The sequence below is a fragment of the Aythya fuligula genome, chromosome 2 (assembly GCF_009819795.1).
Source record: "Aythya fuligula isolate bAytFul2 chromosome 2, bAytFul2.pri, whole genome shotgun sequence".
NCBI lineage: Eukaryota > Metazoa > Chordata > Aves > Anseriformes > Anatidae > Aythya > Aythya fuligula.
Window position 1 is genome coordinate 14,772,460 of NC_045560.1, and position 22,791 is coordinate 14,795,250.

Genomic DNA, 22,791 nt, shown 5'->3' on the forward strand with positions numbered 1-22,791 from the left:
ATACGAAATTGTATTTTTTCAGCAACTCTGATTTTAGACTTACAGGTAATAACTCCACTGCAAAATAAATACTTACATAGGTCTCTATAATCACCAGTGTCCCTAACTTCAAACCAAGAAACCCACAACAAGGTTCTGTAAGATGCTGTAGGAAACAGGGTGAAACACTTCTTTGTAATGGGAAACTACTGCAAATATTCTGGTTTCCCTATCATCTGTTTCTTTCTTTTTTTTTTTTTTTCTCCACCCAAACTGTATGTAACCTTATAATTGCACTGAAGATTTGAATATTTATTTAATTTTAACCTTTATTCCTTGTACTCAGTTGTACATATGGAACTTCACCTGAAATCAGTAAATACAGAAGTATAAACATTAGCTTATGACATATTTATGAATTTTATGGGTTATCATTTATAGTGGGTTTATAAGCAACTTCTGCTATATGGAAATATTTTATTTTGAGTTCTTGTTTGCGTTCATAATGTAGTTCTAGGTAGGTTCAAGATGCTGGTTAACCTTTGAAATGTATTACTTGCCTAGTGCTTAACAGAGATAGATGACGAAGAAGTGCATATTAAAGCCTCTCAAAACACAGGATCATCAATCTTCAAGTAGCTCGGCTTCATGCAGCGTGCTGCTATCCAGGATGCATAAGGCATATCTACAGCTCATGGAAGCCTGCTGTAGCCAGCCTCCTGCTTTTGCAGACTCTCAGTGGAAATGTCAATTGGACATTACCAACTGCCTCTGCCTTGCTTTAATATCTCTTCAATAATTTAATATATTGTCTGACACTGTGTGCTGAACTCATAACCTATCGCTTATTATTTTATTGACTTGATTGCTCTGACTCTAGAATCTCAGTCTGTGTTTGAATCCTACCGCTCACACTTTGTCATATTTTCTCCTTGGTCATACAGGTAATTAAAACCATAAGCTTATAATGAGTAACATAGCCATAATAGGAATGGTTGTCGGTCATCTTACTGGTAGTCCTTGAATTACCCTGGCCTAAATTTGTACGTACAGCATTCCTGACTTTGACATGAAAATTATACATTCGGTGAATAATGCATGTACTTTTTGAAAGTCAAATTAAAAACAAAATCAATTGGTTAGCATTAAAGCCTCATGTAACTCTTTGATGTCAGCCATTCCTGGCATGCATTAATAATGGGCTGCGATAAAATGTTTAAAGAGGTCTTGGTACTTTATAGAATTACACGAGCCACAGTTTCTTCTACTGTTCTTAACTTTGCAAAGGAACCTCAGTGAGCTGCCTTGCGTCTTTGTTGGAGTTCCCAGTAACCTTCCTGGAGAGAGCTCTGAAGGAGTTTGCACCCACACTGCTGGCTGTTGGATGCTTTTCTGTCTTAACTTGTGTGCCTTCAAAAAAATACTGCCTCTGATAGCTTCTGAAGCATTGATTTTACACATGCAGCAAAGTTTAAGATATAAAACGGACTAAACTGTAAATATCATTACAAAAAGTGTAAAGTGATGAAAACAATTTACAGCAGTTTCAGGTAGCAACAGAAAAGATTTTTCGTAGTTGTGGCAGCACTCATTTCTGCTGTCACTGCGGAGACTGCCTTCATTTAAAAATGGGAAAATGGCATTATTACAATAAGTGAAACTATTGAAGCTAGATTTAATTTTCTTCATTTCTTTATTTTTTATTTACTGTCTAGGATGAGGATCGAACAGAGGAGGACAACAGCAGAGTTGAGCCTGTTGGACATGCAGACACTGGTTTGGAAAACGCGACCAATTTTTCCCTGGAGTAAGTTACTGGCAGAACACATTGTTTTAATGATGAGTCTTGGGGCTGAACACAGACTAGCAAAAAAACTCAGAATAATATGAGTTATACTATTCTTAAGCAAGCAGGGACAGCCTTTTTTTAGGTCATATGTAGTTTTGTTTTTATGCAGTTTTCTCCATGCACCCTTTCAAGGCAGTCTTTAAGCGCTTTAAAAAAGCCTGTCTCAAGGATGCACACTGGACGCTTGGCGTTTCTAAGTGCTGATGCTAACTGCTGATTTTCTGCTTCAGAGAAGATGCTTATGTGATGGAACTCAGAAAACTTGGCAGAAGGAATAGGGTCAGTGCTAGCACAAATAAATCAACAGGAAAGAATTTCAAAGAGGAAATTCTTAATACCTGTCAGCAGTTCGCAGTCTGCTCAAAAGACAGATGTATGTGAGGTCTCATAAGTTACATAGTCAAATGCTTATAATTTCTGAATGGATCAAAACTTATGTTGTTTAGGACTGGGAAATTCCTATTTTTTAAAATTCAATAAAGGATATTTTATTTCATCACAAGATACAGCAAACATTTCATCGCACAGAACTGAACCATACCTCACTATGGAATTAATGAGAAAATATCTCTTCTACCCTTAAATTAGACCTTTAAAATTGATTAGAATTAATTTTGAAATAAAAATAAATCTTTTGCTCATATTACTTCTGAATTAACTTACAAATTAGGTACAGGGGGGTTAAATGTTAGATAAAGATCATAGTGACATCTATTAAGCAATACACACTGAGTTTTACTCCATTCCATTTGCAAAAGCAATTGTAAATTCAAAATGCTGCCTGCTAAATAGAGTTTACAGAACTTCTGTCAAATTGAATGCTTCTTGGTGTTGCTTTTAACTAACTCACTGGCTTTTCATCATATGCTGCTTCATTCTTCTCTGTTTTGATATCATACTTTGTGTGTTTGTTTGAAGTACTTGGCTCGAAGTCATGAGAAAATCTGTGTGAGAAGCAGGATTGAAACAATATCTCGTAGGAAGGGATCATTCCTTTTCATTTTCCATTTTACAGAGCTTAACATTTGAATTTGGAACGGAGTTTTGTAAGAAAAACAGTAGAAGACAAATGAGTATGTAGGCCTAGTGCATATATTGGAAAAAAGGAAGGATAGTGGCTCAAGCAACAGGACAAGTTAAATGGTGCAGTCTGCTTATAAAAACTGATGTTCTTTTGTTTAAGCAGGTTTTCCCCTTAGGACATTTCCAAGTGAATCCCATGGATTTTACTTGTTCTCTTCCTTAGCTCTCAGTTTTTCTCAGGAAAGTCAGAAAAAATGATCATAGGGGGCCACAGGCAAACCAACAGTAGATGCATTTTCGTAGACCTTTTTGGGGTGAGAGACTTCGCTTGTTTCCTGTGAGCTGATTTGCATGAAAGTTAACAAAAATTTAGCGTTAATGAACAGTGAGAAAGAAATGAATTCAGCCTGTGCAGAAATGAGGACAGGAAACATTACCAAGTGCTGTAATGCTATCAGTCTTAAAAAGTTTATTGGGAGCTGAAGAATAATACTTTTCTGGCTGCTGTCTCTCAGCTCTCCTACACTTTCAATACTTTATTGAGCTAAACAATGGTAACAGGGATAGAGAAATTCCATTGTGTCATTTCAAAAATGAGTCAAAACCAGACCTAAATTGGGGCATAAAACAAATGTGAGGCCTACCTTAAGAATATTAAAAAAAAAAAAAAAAAAAAAAAGTGGAACAAATGTAGAACAAACTGGATTACAGGATTTTTGTTGACTTCCTAACAAAATGTGGTCTGGTTATTCTCAGATTCCAGATTAAGCATGGCAAGCTTTTGTGATGGGCCACCATATCATCAAGAGCCTATTGAAGGAAGTAGAAAATCTTTTACTGCTATCAGAGGGCATTGGTCTTGCTCCATTTCTAGATTAAGTTTGATTTGTATGCTTATTAAAAACAAACTTCTCAAAAATGTGTGTATGTATAATACATATGTATGTATTGGGCCAGGAAATATGGGAAAAGTATGTAATACTAGAGAGAGGCATAATCCAAAAATTTAGATTGTGGCTTTTGTTCAGATCTGTCTCTTCCAGATTTGCTAAGAGGTTTGGCCTTCGTGTATTATTTTCTCATCTGGGTATTTATAACTCTTTAGGGTCTCTGGGCTATACTCCACCTTTCCAGCTGTGTGCATGTTTCAAACTCACCAGAAGATTTGGTCCAAATCTATTTGTAGAATCTTTGCAGATCTTTTCTGAACCTGTACTTTCCTCTTTTGATTTTTCCCTCTTTACAGCAAAAGGTATAATTGAAAACTAGCTGGATGGCTGTTTCAGGAGGACATGTGGTTGTTTCGAATGTTATAGCTAAATCCTACTGTGGAAACTTTGCCTCGTAAGGAAATACAGATACAGCAAGCTTTCAATAAAATATATGGAAACACAATAAAGCAAATAAATGCATTGTAAAACCAGAAGAATTTAAACAATTATGAATTAAATAATTCTTACTTAATTAAAGGGTATTTTTGTAAAGACAAATATTATGGCTTGGAATGGGGTCTCTCTACAATAAGCAAATAAAGCACGCTAGTACTATGATTAGGGTTTAGGCTTTAGGGGAAAAAATTGTATGTGGTATTTAAGATGTTTCTGCTCGGCACTACAAACAGTTACATTTAACTTCAGAATAAGGAAGAAATAAAACAACATTCATGTGATGATGATACCTATTTTTATAGAGTAAACTAATTATCAGTTGCTTTGATTTTTCACTTATTTTATTAATTGAACTGTTTTTGCTGATTGATCTCCTTTCATGCCATCAGATTAGTATTCAGGTATGTAGTATTCAATAATGCTTTCATCACCATGACTTAATTTCTGGAGCATTTTTGTTTTTCTGTGTGTGTTTGTGTGGGGTTTTTTGGTTCATTCACGGTACATGTTCACATTCCCTCATTCATCGTTGTCTCACAGTGATATGGTAAAGCTCGTAGAAGTCTCCAACGACGGTGGGCCTTTGGGAATCCATGTAGTGCCTTTCAGTGCCCGAGGTGGAAGGTAATGTATCGTGTAGGATTTTAATTGAATCATAACTTGCTGTATTTTATCTTAGTTATGTTAATTCTTGTATTGTGTGCCTTTGACTTATGTGAAATATTGAACTTTTTTAAGAAAGGCAGAAATGCAAGTTTACTGACTGTACTCTGTAATGTAAAGGCTCTGCTTAAAATGAGTTGGAATTGCAAGGTTGTCGTGTGGTCCCTTGGGAAACTGAACTATGAGGATGTTTCCTTTTGGACTCTTACAAATTATAATCTGCTCCTTTAGTTCAGGTGGATATTTAGGCAACATTTCCCCACTGACTGTTTATAGCCACATTTTCAAAAAGAACAACAGTCTAAACCCAAGGCTTCCTGTGTCTGTGTTTGGTAAGAGTGGAATAAAAACCAATTATCATACTTCTAATATTTAGTATTGTCCCATGTGTTGGGGTTAAAATGAAGTTGCAAAAACAGTTGAAACATTCTGGTTTTGGGGAAGATGAACCTGTTTGCATTAACTCACAAGCTGTAATGTTTATGAAGAGTACAAAGAAAATCTTCTACTTTAAAAAATCAAAATCATTTTGGGGAAAGTATGCATCATCTCTAATGCTTTGGTAAAGCAGAGATTTGGCATTTAGTGCCTTTAATCAAAACACTAACAGTCTCAGAAAAATAGCTTAACTTTCATAGTAATTAGCGGTGGGTTTGAAGCCTTTAAGTGTGTTGAAAAAAATTATTTATCACAAGTATAAGCAAATTTTATTTTGGTGCAGGGTCAGCAAGCACTCTGACCTGGCTTGACGTTTCTGCTCTCACTGCAGATGTCTCCAGCTTCCTCCCTCATTTGGGGACAGCTGTGTGTCTGCTGCTCTAGCGAGCTTTGTCTGCTCTGAACTGAAAAAAATGCTGGGGGGAGAAACTTGTGTTCGTGTCTTGAAAATGTGGAGGAGCAGCCAGAGGTGGAGAGGACCTCTCTGCTTCCAGAGCATTTCTCCTATACTTTGTATGTAGTAATGGAAGGAAAAGGAGAGGTCATTGCTCAGTATTGATTATAAAAACTGCTGTTGTGCTGCTGCTTTACTGCCAGCTGTACTCACGTCCCTACATGCTTTCAGTGAGAACAAAGGCATTTTCTCCAGCTGCCTGCTTGCAGTGTGGGGAGGGAAGGGAATACATCTATCTTCAATTTTGGAGGACTTGGTGTGTTCTTTTTCTTATTTTTTTTCTTATTTTTTTTTTTTTTTCCCACTGCTGGGCCCCCATCTCTTTTGAACAAATAATAGACACTTGGTTTTACTTTTGCTAGATTCAGAGGGAGAGCAGATGCTTGGCAGGGATGCTCTTCTGCCCACTTCTTTCTCACTCCAGCACATGGCTGCTCTTTGTCCATCCTCTGGCTGCAAAGCCACTTCTCTGTGCTGCACTGAGCAATCTTACTTGAGCAGGGGATCTACTCATTAGAAACCTAAATATACAAAACCAAAGTCGATAAAAGACTTTGATCAGCAATGTCAAAAAAGAAAAGATCAGATGTATCGTATAACCTAGCGTATAGCTTTTTACACTGGCCCACCATGTTTCATATTTGTTTGGTGTTCAGTTACGGTTATGCTGTGTTTTCAGTTCTTCCAGTTCCTTTCATTCTCTTTTGAAAATGTTACTTTAACAAGCAATGGTTATTAAAATAATAATTTACTTTCAAAAGTGTAAAAACATACTAATACAGTTCTCCCTCTTTCCCCCCCAAAAAGCAAACACCCTAAACCTTTAAAAAGTATGTGCCACAACTATGTCTTTTGCTTATTTTGAGGAAATATTTGTTTCTTTCATGGTCTTTTGTGGTAGGCTTCAGTTTGGAGTAAGAATCTGTCTTCTGTATTGGCTCATGATTTTGAACAAAATTTGTAAAGATCTCTGCCTCATTTATGGAGATGCTACTGATTATTCCTACTCCTGGAAAAAACGTTATTTTTTATGAAAGAATAAAAAAAAACCCTCTCCGTTATTCTCTGGGAAATATTCTATTGATTTATCCAGACATGGTCAACACTTTCTTTTATGGATATATTTGCCTATTATTCCTCTGTTTTTACTTCTACAAATACATCTGTCCTTTATTGGCCCTTTTGACCATATGCTTTGGGTAACAGTTTATTCACCTTGTCAAAAGAGAGGAGGGGTATACATATTCATCACCTTATGGTTGTGAAATTTTTCAAGATTAAAGTTCTGTTTGCAAAATCAGCTTGCTTTTTGTAATGGTGTAAGTTCAGTCTCAAGCAGAATATAAGGCATGAAAAATGAAAGCAGAAAGAAAGAACAGGATGTAAACAGGAAAGTGTTTACCTAAAGAGAAGAACAAGGAGGAAAAGAAGGAGAACAACGAGATGAAAGCAGAAAGGGAAAAAATTATCTAAATCTGTGAAGAATTGCTGTTAGCATCAGTCTGTCCTTCATTTTACAGAAGAAAGTAGGTGCTCAGAGAGGACAGCAAGCACTCGGTCTGTTAAGAATTTAACATTTGAGCAATCCTGACTGATGGAAGAAGTTATGTTGATGCATATTATAGCATGATTTACTGTTATATGGCCTCTTCTACTTTTATGAGACTTTGAAATTTTCTTGAGCTCTAAACCATTGCTGCACTTCTGAAATGGTGCCATATCTTTCTTTGGGAAGAGGTTCAGCTGACACAAGGAATATATGAGATAACATCAGAAATCTCTGTGAGTAGCAGTGGGGAAAGCTCCATAGTCCCAAGACTATTGTGAAGTTTGCGTTACTGGAACAGAAAAAGATTTTACTATTCACCTGAAAAAACTTTGAAAGAACTTCCATTAATAAATACCAGACATATTATTTTGATTCAGAGCTGTGAATTTGTGGGGCTTTGCCTGCTGTCCTTCCTATCAAAACATGCCATGGAATCCATGATAAAATCTAAAACGTGGCAGCTAAAAATATTTAGTCTGTATTTTTAGATTATATATCCTGAATGTCCTAAAAATATTAAAGAAGTCTTAGAAGGATGGGAAAACTAAGAGTCTGCATTTTCTTACTTTTTGCCAGTTTATATCATAAATTTAACTGATTTAATTAAGAAAAAAAGTTTTATTATAAAATTAATGTATACACAATCCCTGTGCTAGAAAATTCTTCCACATTTTTCTGCTCTATGGGTTTTTGATTTTTTCTTTTTTTTTTTTCTTTTAGTAGAAGTGCCCTTCACTGTCTAGAACTTACGAAGCAGTTTATATTTCACTGTAAAAGTTTTATTCTTTTCCTCAAGACACAAAAACCCTAAAGTCACATCTACTGCCTATTGTCTATGCTGACATTCCTTAATATTGCTTTCAAGGTGATATTCTAACAATCACGTTGTATTTGATCGTCTAGTGGGTATGTGTTACCTGCATCTCCATTTATTTCTTCTGCATTTCCAGCCTTTTAAGTCTCAGAAGTAGCTATGGTTTTCATATGCATTGGGAAAAGATTCCTGTGGAGCGAATGTACCATTCCCTCATTCTCTTAGCTGAACTCAAGGCTTTCTTTGTCTGATCTCATCCTTTTAAAAGTTGTATAAACTTAATTTGAAGTATTGTTCAAACTAAAAAGCTGAGGAATAGTTGCCAAAGATAGGAAATTGGTCCCGGACTTCAGGCATCAAAGCTGACAAAGTTATGTTAATATGCTACAGTAGCTCGGTGACATAAATGTTGTGTAAAGGAGTTGATGTCCAATTTAGCATTGATCAGCCATGATAATTTAACTTAAACAAACAAGCTGATTTGCCTACTCTGACCTCCTAGTCTCAAGAAATTTGCACTGTGTTTGTGTTCCTGTCAAACATCTCAGAGCTCTTCCATTGTTGCATAGTTTGTTTGAAACTGCTACACATCTGTTTTTGAATCCGTCATTATTTTTGCCCCTTAATCTAGTTTTTGCCTTTTCATGTTAGTGACTTTCATAGACATCTAAATTGGTTATTTTCTCTTCTGCCTGATTTGATTATGTGCGGTTAGTTTGTAGGTAAGAGGTAAATAACTTCAGTGTGTACGTGCAGTGGGCAGTGATGGCTGAATCATAGTCTGGATGCTCGAAGTAATATTTTTATTACTCTCACACTATCTACACTGTCAGTTTTTATTAAGACAAATTATCATCATTTCCATACAGCTGGGTGGCATGTGGGGAGTTCACAATTTCAAAGAACTACTCAGACAAACTCAGGCAATTTAGACGTCAATAAAACACTTGCTGCTTATTTCTAGTTTTATCATTGGTTGTAATTTATACTTAGAACTGAAACGTTAACTCATGTAGCTGAGTTTATTTTAATTGTATAATTAGAGTAATGAACCTTGTGGAAATACAGTGGTACAAATGCTAATATAATCTAAGCTGTTTACATTCCCAATTATGTATTTAAAACAAATACAAAGATAGAGCTTTGCACTGTGGTACCCATGTCTGTGTTTCCCTTTTGCCCCCTCCTCAGCTAATGCAAGTCTAAAACAGAGAAGGTACCAAATTTCCATTTATAAGTGTTGTTTGTACAGGGTTGCAGACTTGTAGAGTGTTTGCAGAGTGCAGAGGTTCACACAACATTTAACCCCGTTCTCAAAGAAGTTATAAGTTAAGATATTTATAATGGAAGAACTTACATCAGAAAACTTGTGGTCTGACTTTCCCTGATAATATTAAGCAAATACAAATAAATGCACCCATATATTTGTATGCCACATGGTTGTGTTCAAACAGATATATATGCTCTTCTGTATTTTACAGTAGATTAGTTTATAGGCTGACAAAATTTATATGGTTTCCTAATGTAGGAAAGGTAATTCTGAAACCGTAGTAGAGCTTACAGCTCCACTTTTCAGAATTAATGGTAGTACCATGTGGCAGGGAAGCAAAATCCAATTAGTGTTTAGGTTATTGCATGTTTGCCATAGCAGCTCTACCCTGTTTATCTGTGGTCACTGCAACAACAAACACGAACCCCTGTAACTCATTTTTTAGAGTAATTTTCCTGCACCTAACCATAGTTTGCTGAAAAAAATCTGCAGGAAATTGATAGGCTTTTGTTACTAAAATTTTCGGGTATATATGTTTTCCAGGAGTGTTTACCACGCTATGCAGAACTGTGTTCAGTAAGTTGTTTACAGAACTGCGTCTAAAGGGATCTTTGTTCCATGTGTTTGTAAAAAAAATAAAAATAAAAATGAAAATGAAAAGACAGGCATTGTGAAGATCCTGGTTTCAAATTTGACTCAGGCTGTTCATCCAGCTTTGAATCTGTTCTCAGTGTCTTCAGCTTTATGTGCCTTGGTTAGCCTAGCTCTAACATTTGTTAAAAAGAGAAGTCCTCATGAGCACCATATGTTGTGTCTGAGATGAGCAATCTTGCATTAGTAAAACTTGTAGCCTTTGTTTAATGAGATTATTTGCAATTTTGACTGGTAGCACATTTATGTGTTACATTATTTTACCATTGGTTAAGATTAGTACAATTTGTACTAGATTTAAGGATTTAGCTGAATAAAGTTTAAAAAAAAAATTACAAGCCATGCATAAAGTCTTGCATTAATAAAATTTTTAATACTCCTTCAGAATGCAAAACAGTGGAAAGTTGTTTTTCAAGAAAAATGCTATGCAAAAAATGATAGACCACTTGCTTTGAGAGTGTATGAGTATGTGAAGATGTTGGGATAAAATAATCATAGAATTTTGCGTTTTGTATTATTACTGTAATACTGACTCAGAGTATTGTAGTGGGTGTGGAATTTTTTGGTATTTAATACATTGGTATTTTAATATTTCTAATATTTAAGCATATAAACAAAAGACCGGTTGCTGTTACTGTGTGTGTTCTCATGCAATCAGTGCATGCACCTCCAAATTCTGTATCTGTGGGCATTACAGTGGAGCTCACCCACAACAGACTACTGCTGGGCACGAAGAGAAAGAAGAGAAAGTGCAGACACAGTTCTTTCCTCTTCCCCTCAAATGTTGTGGGATGGTTTCTCTCAAATGTAATATTCACGTTCTTGTATTTGCTTGCTCTGTCCCTTGTAGAGATACCCCTTCAATAACTTCACCTTGGGGCCCAAAGACATTATCCAGAGAAATTCAACAACTCACAAGTGAAAAAGTAGCCAAACTTGTTTTTTAACTGTCAGTTTTAAATGTATGAAAACTGAAGTTCCAATAAAACTCATGTAGAGAGGGCATACAAGTATTTTTTATTTTCTTAGAGAAATATAAATACTTTTACTACTAACATTCATAAATACTATTTTTTTTTTCTTTCCGCAACTAAAAACAGTGTATAAAATTTTATTTTCTAGAATTATTTATGATGATGTAAAAATCTGAGATGGTGTTTGACACTTTTATTAGTGAATAGGAGGAAAAAGGGATGGTATGAACATTTTAGAAATTCGTTTTGTTTTACTTCATGTGACACTTCCGCATTATTTTAAGCAAATTTTAGTATAATAAATGCAGCACAACGTGATCATTAAACTATTGTTTGACTGTTGTGGACTTGTTTTTTTACTTTTTACTTTTTTATTTTTTTCATGCAAACTGTTAACAGGAATGTGGGAAAGGCAAACAGGAAAACACCTTAAAACATGTAGATAATACTTCCGAGATTATATCCTAAAATGTGTTTCACTAGCTAGGTGATCACTAGCTAGGTTTTTGCTTTGGGGAAAACAAACAAAGAAACAAATAAAGTTTATTTATTTATTTATTTAATTATAATGGAAGACACAGGGTTGTTGGAAGGAATCTACAAAAGGTGGAACTTTCCAAAACCAAAGAATATCAATGTGGCATGGGGAAGGATAGGACTAGACACATACTAGTATCTGTTGTGTTTTTCAATACTTTTTTTTCTGAAATGCTTGTATTCTAGAGAGCTGATACTTTAGCTTTACGGAACCTTTCTAATCATTGTGTTTGCCACTGTTATTGTGAAGAGACAGATTGCTAATTGCAACAGCTGAGCTCAAGTTGAGCCCAATCACAGTTAGCATCAGTGACAGTGACTGCACCCCAGTGGTGCATCAGGAACAAGTGAGGGCACTGAAGGTTTGTCTCTCATGGGACCTGGACGAGTTGAAGGTTAGGTATGCAGTATGCTAGGTGTTTGCAAAATATACTGTATGAGCTGGAAACAGAATATTGTCAGTTAAATGTTAATGTCTGATTCAAACTTCATTTGATGATTTCTGTTGTCAAAATGATTTATGTCGTTTTTCTCAGTCTGTTTGCATGTATAGATCCTTTACACTTCGTATCTTATTGTCTCCAGGAAGTTCCAAAGTGGAAATACTAAATAAATAAATAAATAAATAATTATTTCTCTTACTCTTTCATCTGGCTTGTGGAAGAAACAGTATGACTATTCTTTAAAATAAATGTCTGACATATGTTGGTGGTAACTTGATAAATGAAGAATTTAAAGTGGAAGACTAAGTTAAAGTTAATTTTGCCTTTCTGACCCATTTGATGAAGTGCTCAAGTACATTCTAACTTTCAAGTGCATGAGAAGTCCTTTTAAGCATCATTGACTGCTCATTTTCTTTGAGGTATGTGTGAACTGAAGTGCTATGTTCACTGTAAGTTTTGTTCTAAAAGGCATATGTGGTTTTGCAATTTCTGCCATGCAGCTAAGGATTTTGCACACCATGCCTTGAAGTGACTTTTTCAAAAGTAATTCTGTTGACTAGGATGCTGTGAATTTGACCCTCTGATATGTCCTGTGGGATTTCATTATAAAGCTGATTTTAAAACAAACAAACAAACAAATGCAGTGTCGATGCAAGAATAATTCTGAAGATTGAATCCTTCTTCAAACCTAGAGTTCAGGTATAGAAACATCACTTACTTTTCACACAGTCCTACCAGTACGTAAGAAATCCACTCTTCTGGATCCATTTCATAATATCAGGTTGAACATTTATTTCCTTTCTATGAATGTCAGTAAGACAACATTGTACCTAAGCACTAGGCAGATGTGATCAACTCATAACACAGAAGCTATCAGATACTAATTGTTTTCAGTCATTACTGCACCAATTCCCTGAAGATAGTATGTTGAATTAAAAATGACATTTAAGTTTTTAATTTCCTTTTTGCTGTTTTGCAAGAAAAGTTAAGGTTTACAACAAAAGCATTAGATTCACAAGAAATTCCTGAATCCTTTGTCCATCCTTTCATTATAGGGTGGTTATTACATGAGATGACCCCACATTTCACTTGCACAGGAGCAGTAGCAATGGCTGTGGTATTCTCTGCTAATTCAGAAATTCATATCTTAAGTTGAACTTCTTCAACTTTAGTTAACCATCAGAAGAGATGATGGCTGTCAGATGTGCAGTGCTTCATGAAACCAAGTTCTACTTTTCAAACATCTAGGCCTTTTGCAAGAATAAATTTGATATCATCATGCTGCCTGCACTTTTTTACTTTTAAATGACATACCTGTTTCACCTAGGGTCTTCATTTCATGGATAATGGATAGTAATTCAGGTAATGCTTATAAATTATTTGAAACTTTGGTAGCCTACTCCCAGGTAAAGATGGTTTAAAATTTAGTTTATATAATTATTATGATAAAATATTAAACCAGTAGGATTTTATATGCTGCAAAATGTTAAATCTGTAATCACTTGTAATCTTAATGTTCCAGAACCTTGGGGCTGCTAGTAAAGCGGTTGGAAAAAGGTGGAAAAGCTGAACAAGAAAACCTTTTTCGTGAGAATGACTGTATTGTCAGGATTAATGATGGAGACCTTCGGAACAGGAGATTTGAACAGTAAGTTTATTTACTGCTACATTACCATATTTAATTTTTAACACTGCACAATGAAGTCATTTGTGGCAATGTAGTATTTATGAAAAAATTGTCTAAGCTTGCCTTGGACATTAGTAGTAGTTTTCATTTAGCTAAACTACAAAAATTCAAGATAATTGCTGTCATTAGAATATATACACTTCTTATTCAGTTCTTTTTTGTGGTTTTGAATGTTACAAACTTCTTCTTCTTTCATTCACAAAGTGTTTGTCATGAAATTCTCACATGATTTTTGCTTTTATACTTGTAATACATCACGTTCAATATACATGGACAACATGAAGGCTTTAATGTATAAAAAATATTTGTGGTTTTGTATATGTGAAAACTAAAGTTACTTTATGGAGAAGCTTTCTAGAGAGGCTCAAGACATCATAAATACTTGCTTAGTGGAAGCCTGGAATTGGTAGAATCCTGAAAATGTGAGTCGGAAAGACTTTTAACATTGAAATCAGATTGTAGTTTATACACAGATAATTAAAAGAGAATGCGGGAAAGAGGTACACAGAAAACATATCATTTTAAAGATGATAACGTTTTTCTGAAAACTTAAATATGTTGAGAGTCAGAGGAATATCATTTAGACTGATCATCCTATACTTTGATATATATCTGATATTTTTTTTAAAATTTCTTTAACCCGTATTGGAATATAACCCTTTACCATATGGTAAAAAGCAGCTTGTGTCTACTTACTCTAAGATTCTGAATCAAAACTGAGGTCTGAAGAGACTTCTTGACTTTGTGTACTTCTCATCATGATCTAGAGCCCAATGCCCATCTGTGCAGGATTAAGCATTTTGTTCCTATTAGTGTTGCATTCTGAAAGACTACTTATGTACAAAAAGTGAAGTGTAATCTGGATTTTTTTGCAAGACTGCATATACTCTCAGCAAATAAGGAAATACACAGTCTTTGTATAAGTGTAATTTTAATTTTAATAATTCTGTCATCACTGTGATTACTGTATCTAAAGAAACAATTATCAAGTTTCAAAGCAAAAGAACACTGTAATCCTGCCATAGAACTGCCTGCCTTTCAAGGCTGTGGTTAAAATTTTTGCTCTTCTGAGTACAGTATTTGGAATGTTAGATTTTAAGCATATTTAACCATTGTGTTACCCTAAGGCAATAAACCTTAGCAAAAAGCAGGCAAAGTAGACTAATGAACAGATTCAGGTTTTACAGTTTATGCTTGAGTTTCTGCAATGTGTCTGTCAGCTCATGTTGCTTAATTAACATCAGTAATTATGCTTATAATGTCTTGTAGTCTGCCAGTCCTAATTTGCTAATTTTCTGTTCATTTTGAAACCTAGAGCACAGCATATGTTTCGCCAAGCCATGCGTACGCCGTTCATTTGGTTCCATGTGGTCCCTGCAGCAAGTAAAGAGAAGTACGAACAGTTGTCCCAGAGCGAGAAGAACACGTACTACTCCAACCGCTTCAGCCCTGATTCCCAGTATACCGATGGCAAAAGTATTCACAATTCTGGACTTCACACGTTACAAAGAATGTCTAGAGCGGGTAACCAGTCCGATCAGACAGAATCCTACTCACAGCTACCTCATAGTGTGAATTCATCAGGGAAACCACCATCGGGCCTGGTACCATCACCTCAGAAAGTTCTCACCTCCACTGCAAACAGTGGGTATAACACCAAAAAGATAGGGAAGAGGCTCAGTATACAACTGAGAAAAGGTAAGGCACTAGTGCATTTCTCATACATCATGAGGTGTATAAGTGTGGTGTATGTATATGTGTCCAATGCCGTTATGTTAGTCATGGCATTCTGCAGATGCGATGTATTGGTTTTTGAAACACAGGTGCTACTCATTCATTCTCAGGCCAAATGGTTGTTTTGTGCCCTAAAGCAGTCTTTCCTTGCCTTTGGCATATGCAGCATATTTATAAAAGGCCATTTAAAAGAATGCTTTAACGTTCCTTTCTGTCTCTTAACTAAAAAAAGTGAAGTGTTATGAGTGCTACAACTTCTGTTGGCCAAGACCCAGGGAGCGAAGAACTATTTAACTAAAAAAAGTAAATAAGCTAAAATGGGCTATTTTCTGTACTTTACAGAAAATCATGACTTTATCATGACTTTCAAACTCAGTAGCTGGTTTTGCTGTTAGCTTTTAAAAGTCTGTTGAATTGAGCTGGTAGACTGGAGTTTCTAATTTCCAGCTAACGTGTTTTTTTTAAGTCCACTGGGATGTGAAAGTCTTCGTTTAAACAGTTGAGAAGTAACGTGATATTTCCTATCTTGGGCCTTATGCTAATGTAATTCGAATAGGGGTGAGAGACTATTTAAGGGCAGAGAAGAAAGTACTGCCTGCTTCTCTTAACATCTGTATTATATGTATTTACTACATGTAGATGCATCGGTGCATCTACACTCATGGAATCTGTACGACACATTAAATGCACTTAGTGAGGAAAATTGATATTTTTTTTATACAGTTACCATCTAGATGCTTTTAACAGTGTTTAAATTACAGTAAAATGGCATCTAGGTACAAATATTTCTTATCTCTTTGTAAAAGATTTTTAAAAGATTATACATGCTGCAAGCTCTATGATATTAAAATGAGCATGTTTAAGGTTAGATATAACCTTTGGTCTCTAGGAAGAAGAACTTTATTTACATTACACAGCAAAAAAATTACCTGTTTAACAACATTCTCTGTGAACTTGAAATATTTTCCCCTTAGGAAATTTTATCTGCTTAGTGTTAATAATTCTTCTTCTTATTTTTTTTTTTTTTATAGAAAGGTACCAAAGACAGTGCATTGAATGGTAGATATTTTAGTTTCACAGGTGCCAGGCTACTTGTCACATTATCATAATGCTTTCTTTTCTATGAACTTCACATGAACCACCAGATTGCTTCTTTCTGGTTGCTGAATTTTAAGCTCTACAAACTTAGATGACATAAGGTTGAGTTGACAGTTTGCTTCTGTTGTTGATGCTCCTTCAAGAAATACTTCAGGCCATCAGCTCAAATCAGCCTGCTTGGAAAAACTTACTGCTATTGGCTGAGTAAGGAGTTACTCTGCTTACACAGAAGTTCTCAGACACTGCAGTGATTTTTACGTATTTTTTGGTGTCTACTGTCATTTGGACATTATGTAAAATAGTTCTTAGCCAGGAGTGTAAATACATATTTCATATAATTTAAAAGCAACAACAAATGAATATGGAATATGGAAAAACAATATTTTTGCATAAGTTGTGTGTGACATAGATGATAAGAAAATGTAATTTTTATATATTATGGATTCTTTGATTGACATGAGTTTACATTTTGGTCCTCTTGCACTGGGTATTATTCCATGAATAATCTTTCCCCACTTCTGTAATGTAATTCAGCTTTACAAGCACCAGTACATTAGGTGGTTTTGGAGAGGAGGAGATGCATGCTACCTATTGAAGTAACCTATAAGATTCTTCAACATCTAGTTCACACCAGAAAAAAAAATAACTCTTTTGCTAATAAAAGCTTTGAAATCCATATCTAAAAATATATTTCTGAAGTTTACAGGGAATATTTGCTCTTAACATTGTTTTTATGAGAATAATACTTATGCAGAGATTACACCTTGCTCAGATTATAGAGACAAACTGTTTAGTGTTCCATATTTTGTGTGTGATGATATTAAAAAAAATAATCTGTTCATAAAGAAGGGTACCTCTTTATCACTGTTGTCCTTCATTTGTTAATTTACACTGTGAGGAGACGAGAGGTAAGGCATCCCATTTTGGCTTTCATTTGATTGCTCTGAGAACATACATCTGGAGCAACAAATGAAGCAAAACACTTAAGTATATGCCTAAGTTGTTTGTTATAAATATGAGTACAATAGGGATGCTAATCATCTTTGATTATTTCTAATGAAGGATGTTGTAATAATACAAGCTTTATGGGAACTTAACAAATGTGCTTTCTTTGTAGCTAACAGACAGTAGTTATTTCACCAATTACCATCATTAAATTAAAAAATGTGCATTAAGGTATACAAGCATGTAAGGCTTCATCTTAAAATTCACTTTGGATTTAACCTGTGCGTTCTGATTAATGATGTAGTATATGAGAATTGACTTTTTTTCAATACAGAGAGACCTTTATTACAGCTGCGTTTCTATATATTGCATGAGCTATATTATATAAAATGACATGGTAAGATAGCCCTACAGTATGTGCTTCTGTAATTATGATTTCTTAATATTTATTGCTGTTTTGGCATTTTAAAATAACCTGAACTTTCATAGGATTTAGCTGTTTAATAAAGTCAGAAGAGAAGGTCAGTCATATGTTTCAGTCAATGCAGAATGTTTGTTGGCTTTTCTAAATGAAAATGGATATCTGTTTATCTTTCCTTAAAGGTCAGGGCCTGAACTTTTAGCATATAGATGTAGGGGTTATTACTGATATTCGAATGCTGTTAGGGTGTATAACAGTCTGGCTTAATAGTTCACGCAAATTAAGATAGCACAAGAGATGACAGCCACACTATGTTTATATATATATATTAGTGTAAGATCATACTCAGTATTTTACAAAATTACAAAAAAAATAATAAAAAGTTTTTTACAGCTAATATTTAGAGAAAATAAGATCACTGATGTAGCACACAGAGGGTTAGGAAAAATTTTTATCTCATCTAAAATAGTACGGTTCCAGAGTGATTTTTTTGACTGCAAAAAATTTAGTCCAGCACTTATAAGTAACCTATGATACACCAAAGTATTCTAAGGCTCTGTCTCTGAGCACGTGCAGCATTTAGCCTGATAGCTCAACTGAAGTGTTCAAAATACTTCTTTTCAATTGGACATTGCATTAATCAGATTTGCATTAATTGGACATTGCATTAATCAGATATTTTTGACTGTACTAAGTACAAGTCCAAAGTACTCAATCTTTAAATTAGCTTCTTCAAATTTGATTGTCCTCAAATATGATAATACTGTGCTGGATCATTTCTAACTACATCTGCCTTTTTTGTCCAGCTAAATTGAATATATAATTATTTAGGTAAAATGTCAAAATCAAGCTCCTGTTTTCTAAGTTGGTCTTAGTTGCACCAAATATTTTGCGATTTTTTGTCTGAAATGTTCAGTGTGTTTGGCCTTCAGTCCATATCTCTCTGCTGCCAGCCAGGGGAACCGTGCTCATCTCTTCCCTCTTGGACCAAAAAGTATTTATCTCTTGTAAAATAGTATAGCTTCATGGGAAATAAATTAGTGGTAGAACTACAGGATAACCTTATAACAAGAAACCTGTAGGAATTGACAGGCCCATCACAGAAAGGGCATACTAGCCATGTTCTAGGAGATGGTTAGTCCTTAAAGGAAGGAGCCACTTTAGTGCACTACAACAGAGAAGAAATGTGTAAATTGTAGATGTGAGCAGGACTACAAGGCTCCTTGCTCTTCAGACTTTCCTACTGGATTCCTGTTCGCTTGCTCTCCCTTCTGTGGTTGTTACTGCACCGTCTCGTATACAGAACCCAAATGCTGCAAGTCCCACCAGGTGACTGGGCATTCAGTGTTGTGGCACCTTTACACTCAGCCCTGCAACACCTGATTTTTTTCTGCAGACGTCATTAGAGACATAAATAAGATGGTATGGGTAGTTTCAAAGCATGCTAATTTCAGATATTAAAAAAAGATATTAAACTGACATTAATATATATAAAACATAAGGATGTTAAGATACTTGAATGCATACAGAGGAGGACAGCAAAGCTGGTAAAAGGTCAGGAAGGCAAGTTCTGTGAGGAGAGGCTTAGGACACTCATTTTTTCTAGTCTGTAGAAAAGGAGGCCAAGAGGTGACTTCATTGTCTCTACAACTTTCTGAGGAGGGGAAGTAGAGGGGGAGGTGGTCACCTCTTCTTCCTGGTAACCATTGACAGGATGTGTAGGAATGGCACAAAGCTGCACCAAAGGAGGTTCAGACTGAATTTTAGTAAAAATTTCTTTATCATGAGGGTGCTAAACTGTGGAACAGACTTCCTAGTGAGGTGCTTGATGCCCCGTGCTTGTCAATACTCAAGAGGCATTTGGATAATGCCCTTCATAACATGCTTTAAATTTTGGTTAGCCCCGAAGTGGCCGGATAGTCAGACTCGATGGTCTTTGTAGATCCCTTCCAACTGAACTGTTCTATTCTGTCCTGTTCTGTTCTAAAATTCCATCATATTTGTTCTGGAGTAAAACATACGTATGGGCAGTTACTTGTTTTACTTGTGTTAAACGGCTTAAATAGCAGAGCATCCAAGACAGGACCTTAAACTTGACTAATAAGATATCCTGCATCATATATCTGAACTGTACAGATTTACATGCATTTTTCATCATTATCTCCTGCTTTCCCACACAGTTTTTTGAGCCAGACTTTGAACTGACATTTAAAATTTTTATTTAAAATTTCTTTTGAAATGATTGAAATGTTATCTTAGAAACAGGCTGATTTTAGATTTTCTTTTGAGATGCAGTAGTGGTGTTTGTCACTTTTGAAATGAAATATGTAGGTTCCTAAATTGCTTAACTGACCTTGAGAAATGAGATTCAGAAGGGAAGCAAATAATTCTGGGCATTACTAGCCACTGAAGTAAAATAAACTGCATTGAATTTCACCTTTCCACTTTTTTTTCACACTTCTCATCACTATTTATTAGCAGACTGTAGCAAAAAAGGAAGAATGTTTCTATTAGGTTGATCAAAGATCTTCTTGAGAAGTCTGAGCTTTGCTTGGAGAAAAAAGTTATCTCAAATCATGCAACTGCATAAAAAGGGCTATGCAATTAATTTGTCTTGATTGTGTGTGTGTGGGGCAGTAAAATAACTTCAGGAAGTATCTAAAATGGTTACATTATGGTCTTGGTTACATTATGGAAGCCCTTATCAATGAGGATAGCATATTTTCTGTTCAGCTCTTGCATGAGGTTCAGTCCTTAATAAAAACTGCTTTCTAAGGTAAAATAGTAGGATAATTATTTTGGCAATCATCCATCCATACATGGATGTCAAGAAATAGTCTACTGTGAAAAAGCAGGAATTTGAAATGCTTGGAAGGCAAGTGTCTACTCTGATTATTGTCACAGAAAGTTCAGCCCTTCTACTTAGTTTTGTTGCAATGTTATCTCCCTTCCTGTGCTTAATAATTTCATAATCTAATACTTTCATTAAGTGGGGATGTTTTATTTTGTAATTCAGTTGTTTAAACTACTTTCTGTCACAAACTGTTTGCATGTGTAACCAACATCCCATATTATTTTTTTAAAATGAGATTGTGTTTCATGTCTTTCATGTTGTAATGAAGAATCTGCACTTTTCCTTCACAATCCTTTATTCTGTCTGAAAACTCTTCACCCACATGCATTTTCCATATTTAGGTTGTTCTAAAATGATCTCTGCTTTTCTTGCATAAGTACTATTAAATACAGTCCCAATTGTCTGGTTATCAAACATTATACATTGTTTTAGAGGTGAGGTTTAGTGTGTTGTTTTTTGTTTGTTTGCTTTTTTTTTTCTTTTTCTTTTTTAATTTAGGGAGATCTGTACGGAAATACCTTACAACTCATCTGCATTTTCTTAAATTAAAGGAGAAAAAAGAGCACGATTTACTTCAAGTTCTGCTTGCAGTCCTGAAGGGGAAGATAACTAAGAGAAGTATTGTAAAAAGTTGACAGTGTAGGTCCTTCAGACATTCCCTGTTGGGTCTCTGAACTAATGTCCTTTTGAGAGTGACATGAAAGCACTGGAACCAATGTTGAGGTGATGCTTGCTTTTTGTCTTGTATTCTGGCAGTATTTCAGTAGTACATTTTTCTCCTGAGAATTTAGACCTCCTGTTGATGCTGGTTGAGGACTGCACAATTTTTCATGCAGAAGAGGCACAGAATGCAAGATATGTGTATCCAGACACACTTCCCTACGATCAAGAAGATAACCCTAGCGTTAGTGAGAAATTAAACACTTCACTAGGAGATAATAGGAAATCTAGCAATCTCCAGCAAGGTTTAATAATTATTTTAACATCCTGTCTGTTTACAGTCAGGCTGATTCCATGTAAGATGATGACATTCATTTTGAACATATGTTTAAGGAAATTCTGTGCAGGATTTTTTTATATATTTTATTTTATTTTATTTTTTTACATGTCCTATTGCTAATAGAATCAATTTATTTCAAAACAGCAACTGATCTGCCTCAATTCAATTTGTACAACACAGTTCCTTTACTGTTGTAACTGTCCTTTTTATTTATCTAAAACTACTTTGTCTTCAGGTCAGAGCTGGCTGAGTTCTCTAGAGTAACATGACCATAGAAGGCATGTTGAGCATAGCATTCATGAGAAAAGGGGAGCTCTAACTTGTTGAGAAAGATGCTGATATATCAAAAGAAGACTAAGAATTTGAATTACACAAATTAGTGGGTAATTTTTAAATGTTATTATCAGTCGGTGTAATTTGATAGTTGTCAGAGATGACAGTTATGGAGAGAGGAAGATGTTCTATTAAATTTCTTTTTAAAATCTCTAAAAGATTAAGTTGAACATAATCTAGACCTTGCAAACTTAAACTCCTAGCTTTGAGTAGGATGACTCCTGTGTTTTCAAACAGATAGAAATTCCTCCTTTTTCTGCTCTTGTTCTGGTTCTGCCTATATGTGTCCAGTTTCTCCCATCTTAAAGGCTTTTTTTAAATTATAAATTTGAGATATGAGCGGCTTCTACAGCAAGTTTTCACAACTCCCTTGTTATGGTAACCTACAATTTTACATTATCAGAACTAAAAGCATTTTAGCATCAGGGAGATGTTATATGAATTTCGATTAATGGAACTACTGAAATGCATGGAATAGATATAACTGAATTAGTTATGTGTATGAAAAGGGAGGAAACAAAAAAAAGCTTAAAATCAATCCAGTCACAGAAGTTGTATTTTTGGCCTCAGTCAAACATATCTGTTTATTTCCTGATCTTGACAACTTTTAACTTTAATACAATAAGCTTGGGAGTTTGCAAAGCTGTATTATACAGGTAAGGGCAGCTATAGTACACGAATAGTAAA

General features: G+C 35.1%; 1 protein-coding gene across 21 annotated transcripts in view; it reads left to right on the top strand.

Annotated features, from left to right (window-relative positions):
• The window catches only part of PARD3 (par-3 family cell polarity regulator), a 445,611-nt gene that overhangs the window by 221,701 nt on the left and 201,119 nt on the right, over window positions 1-22,791 (top strand). For 11 of the 21 annotated variants that reach the window (XM_032183227.1, XM_032183239.1, XM_032183233.1 and 8 more), the window contains 5 exons: window positions 1,695-1,786; window positions 4,629-4,640; window positions 4,780-4,863; window positions 13,555-13,680; window positions 15,035-15,417. In XM_032183227.1, the coding sequence (XP_032039118.1) occupies window positions 1,695-1,786; window positions 4,629-4,640; window positions 4,780-4,863; window positions 13,555-13,680; window positions 15,035-15,417 (697 nt within the window). The remainder of the gene's footprint in view (window positions 1-1,694; window positions 1,787-4,628; window positions 4,641-4,779; window positions 4,864-13,554; window positions 13,681-15,034; window positions 15,418-22,791) is intronic. The other 10 variants (XM_032183230.1, XM_032183245.1, XM_032183226.1 and 7 more) reach the window with 1 other exon arrangement.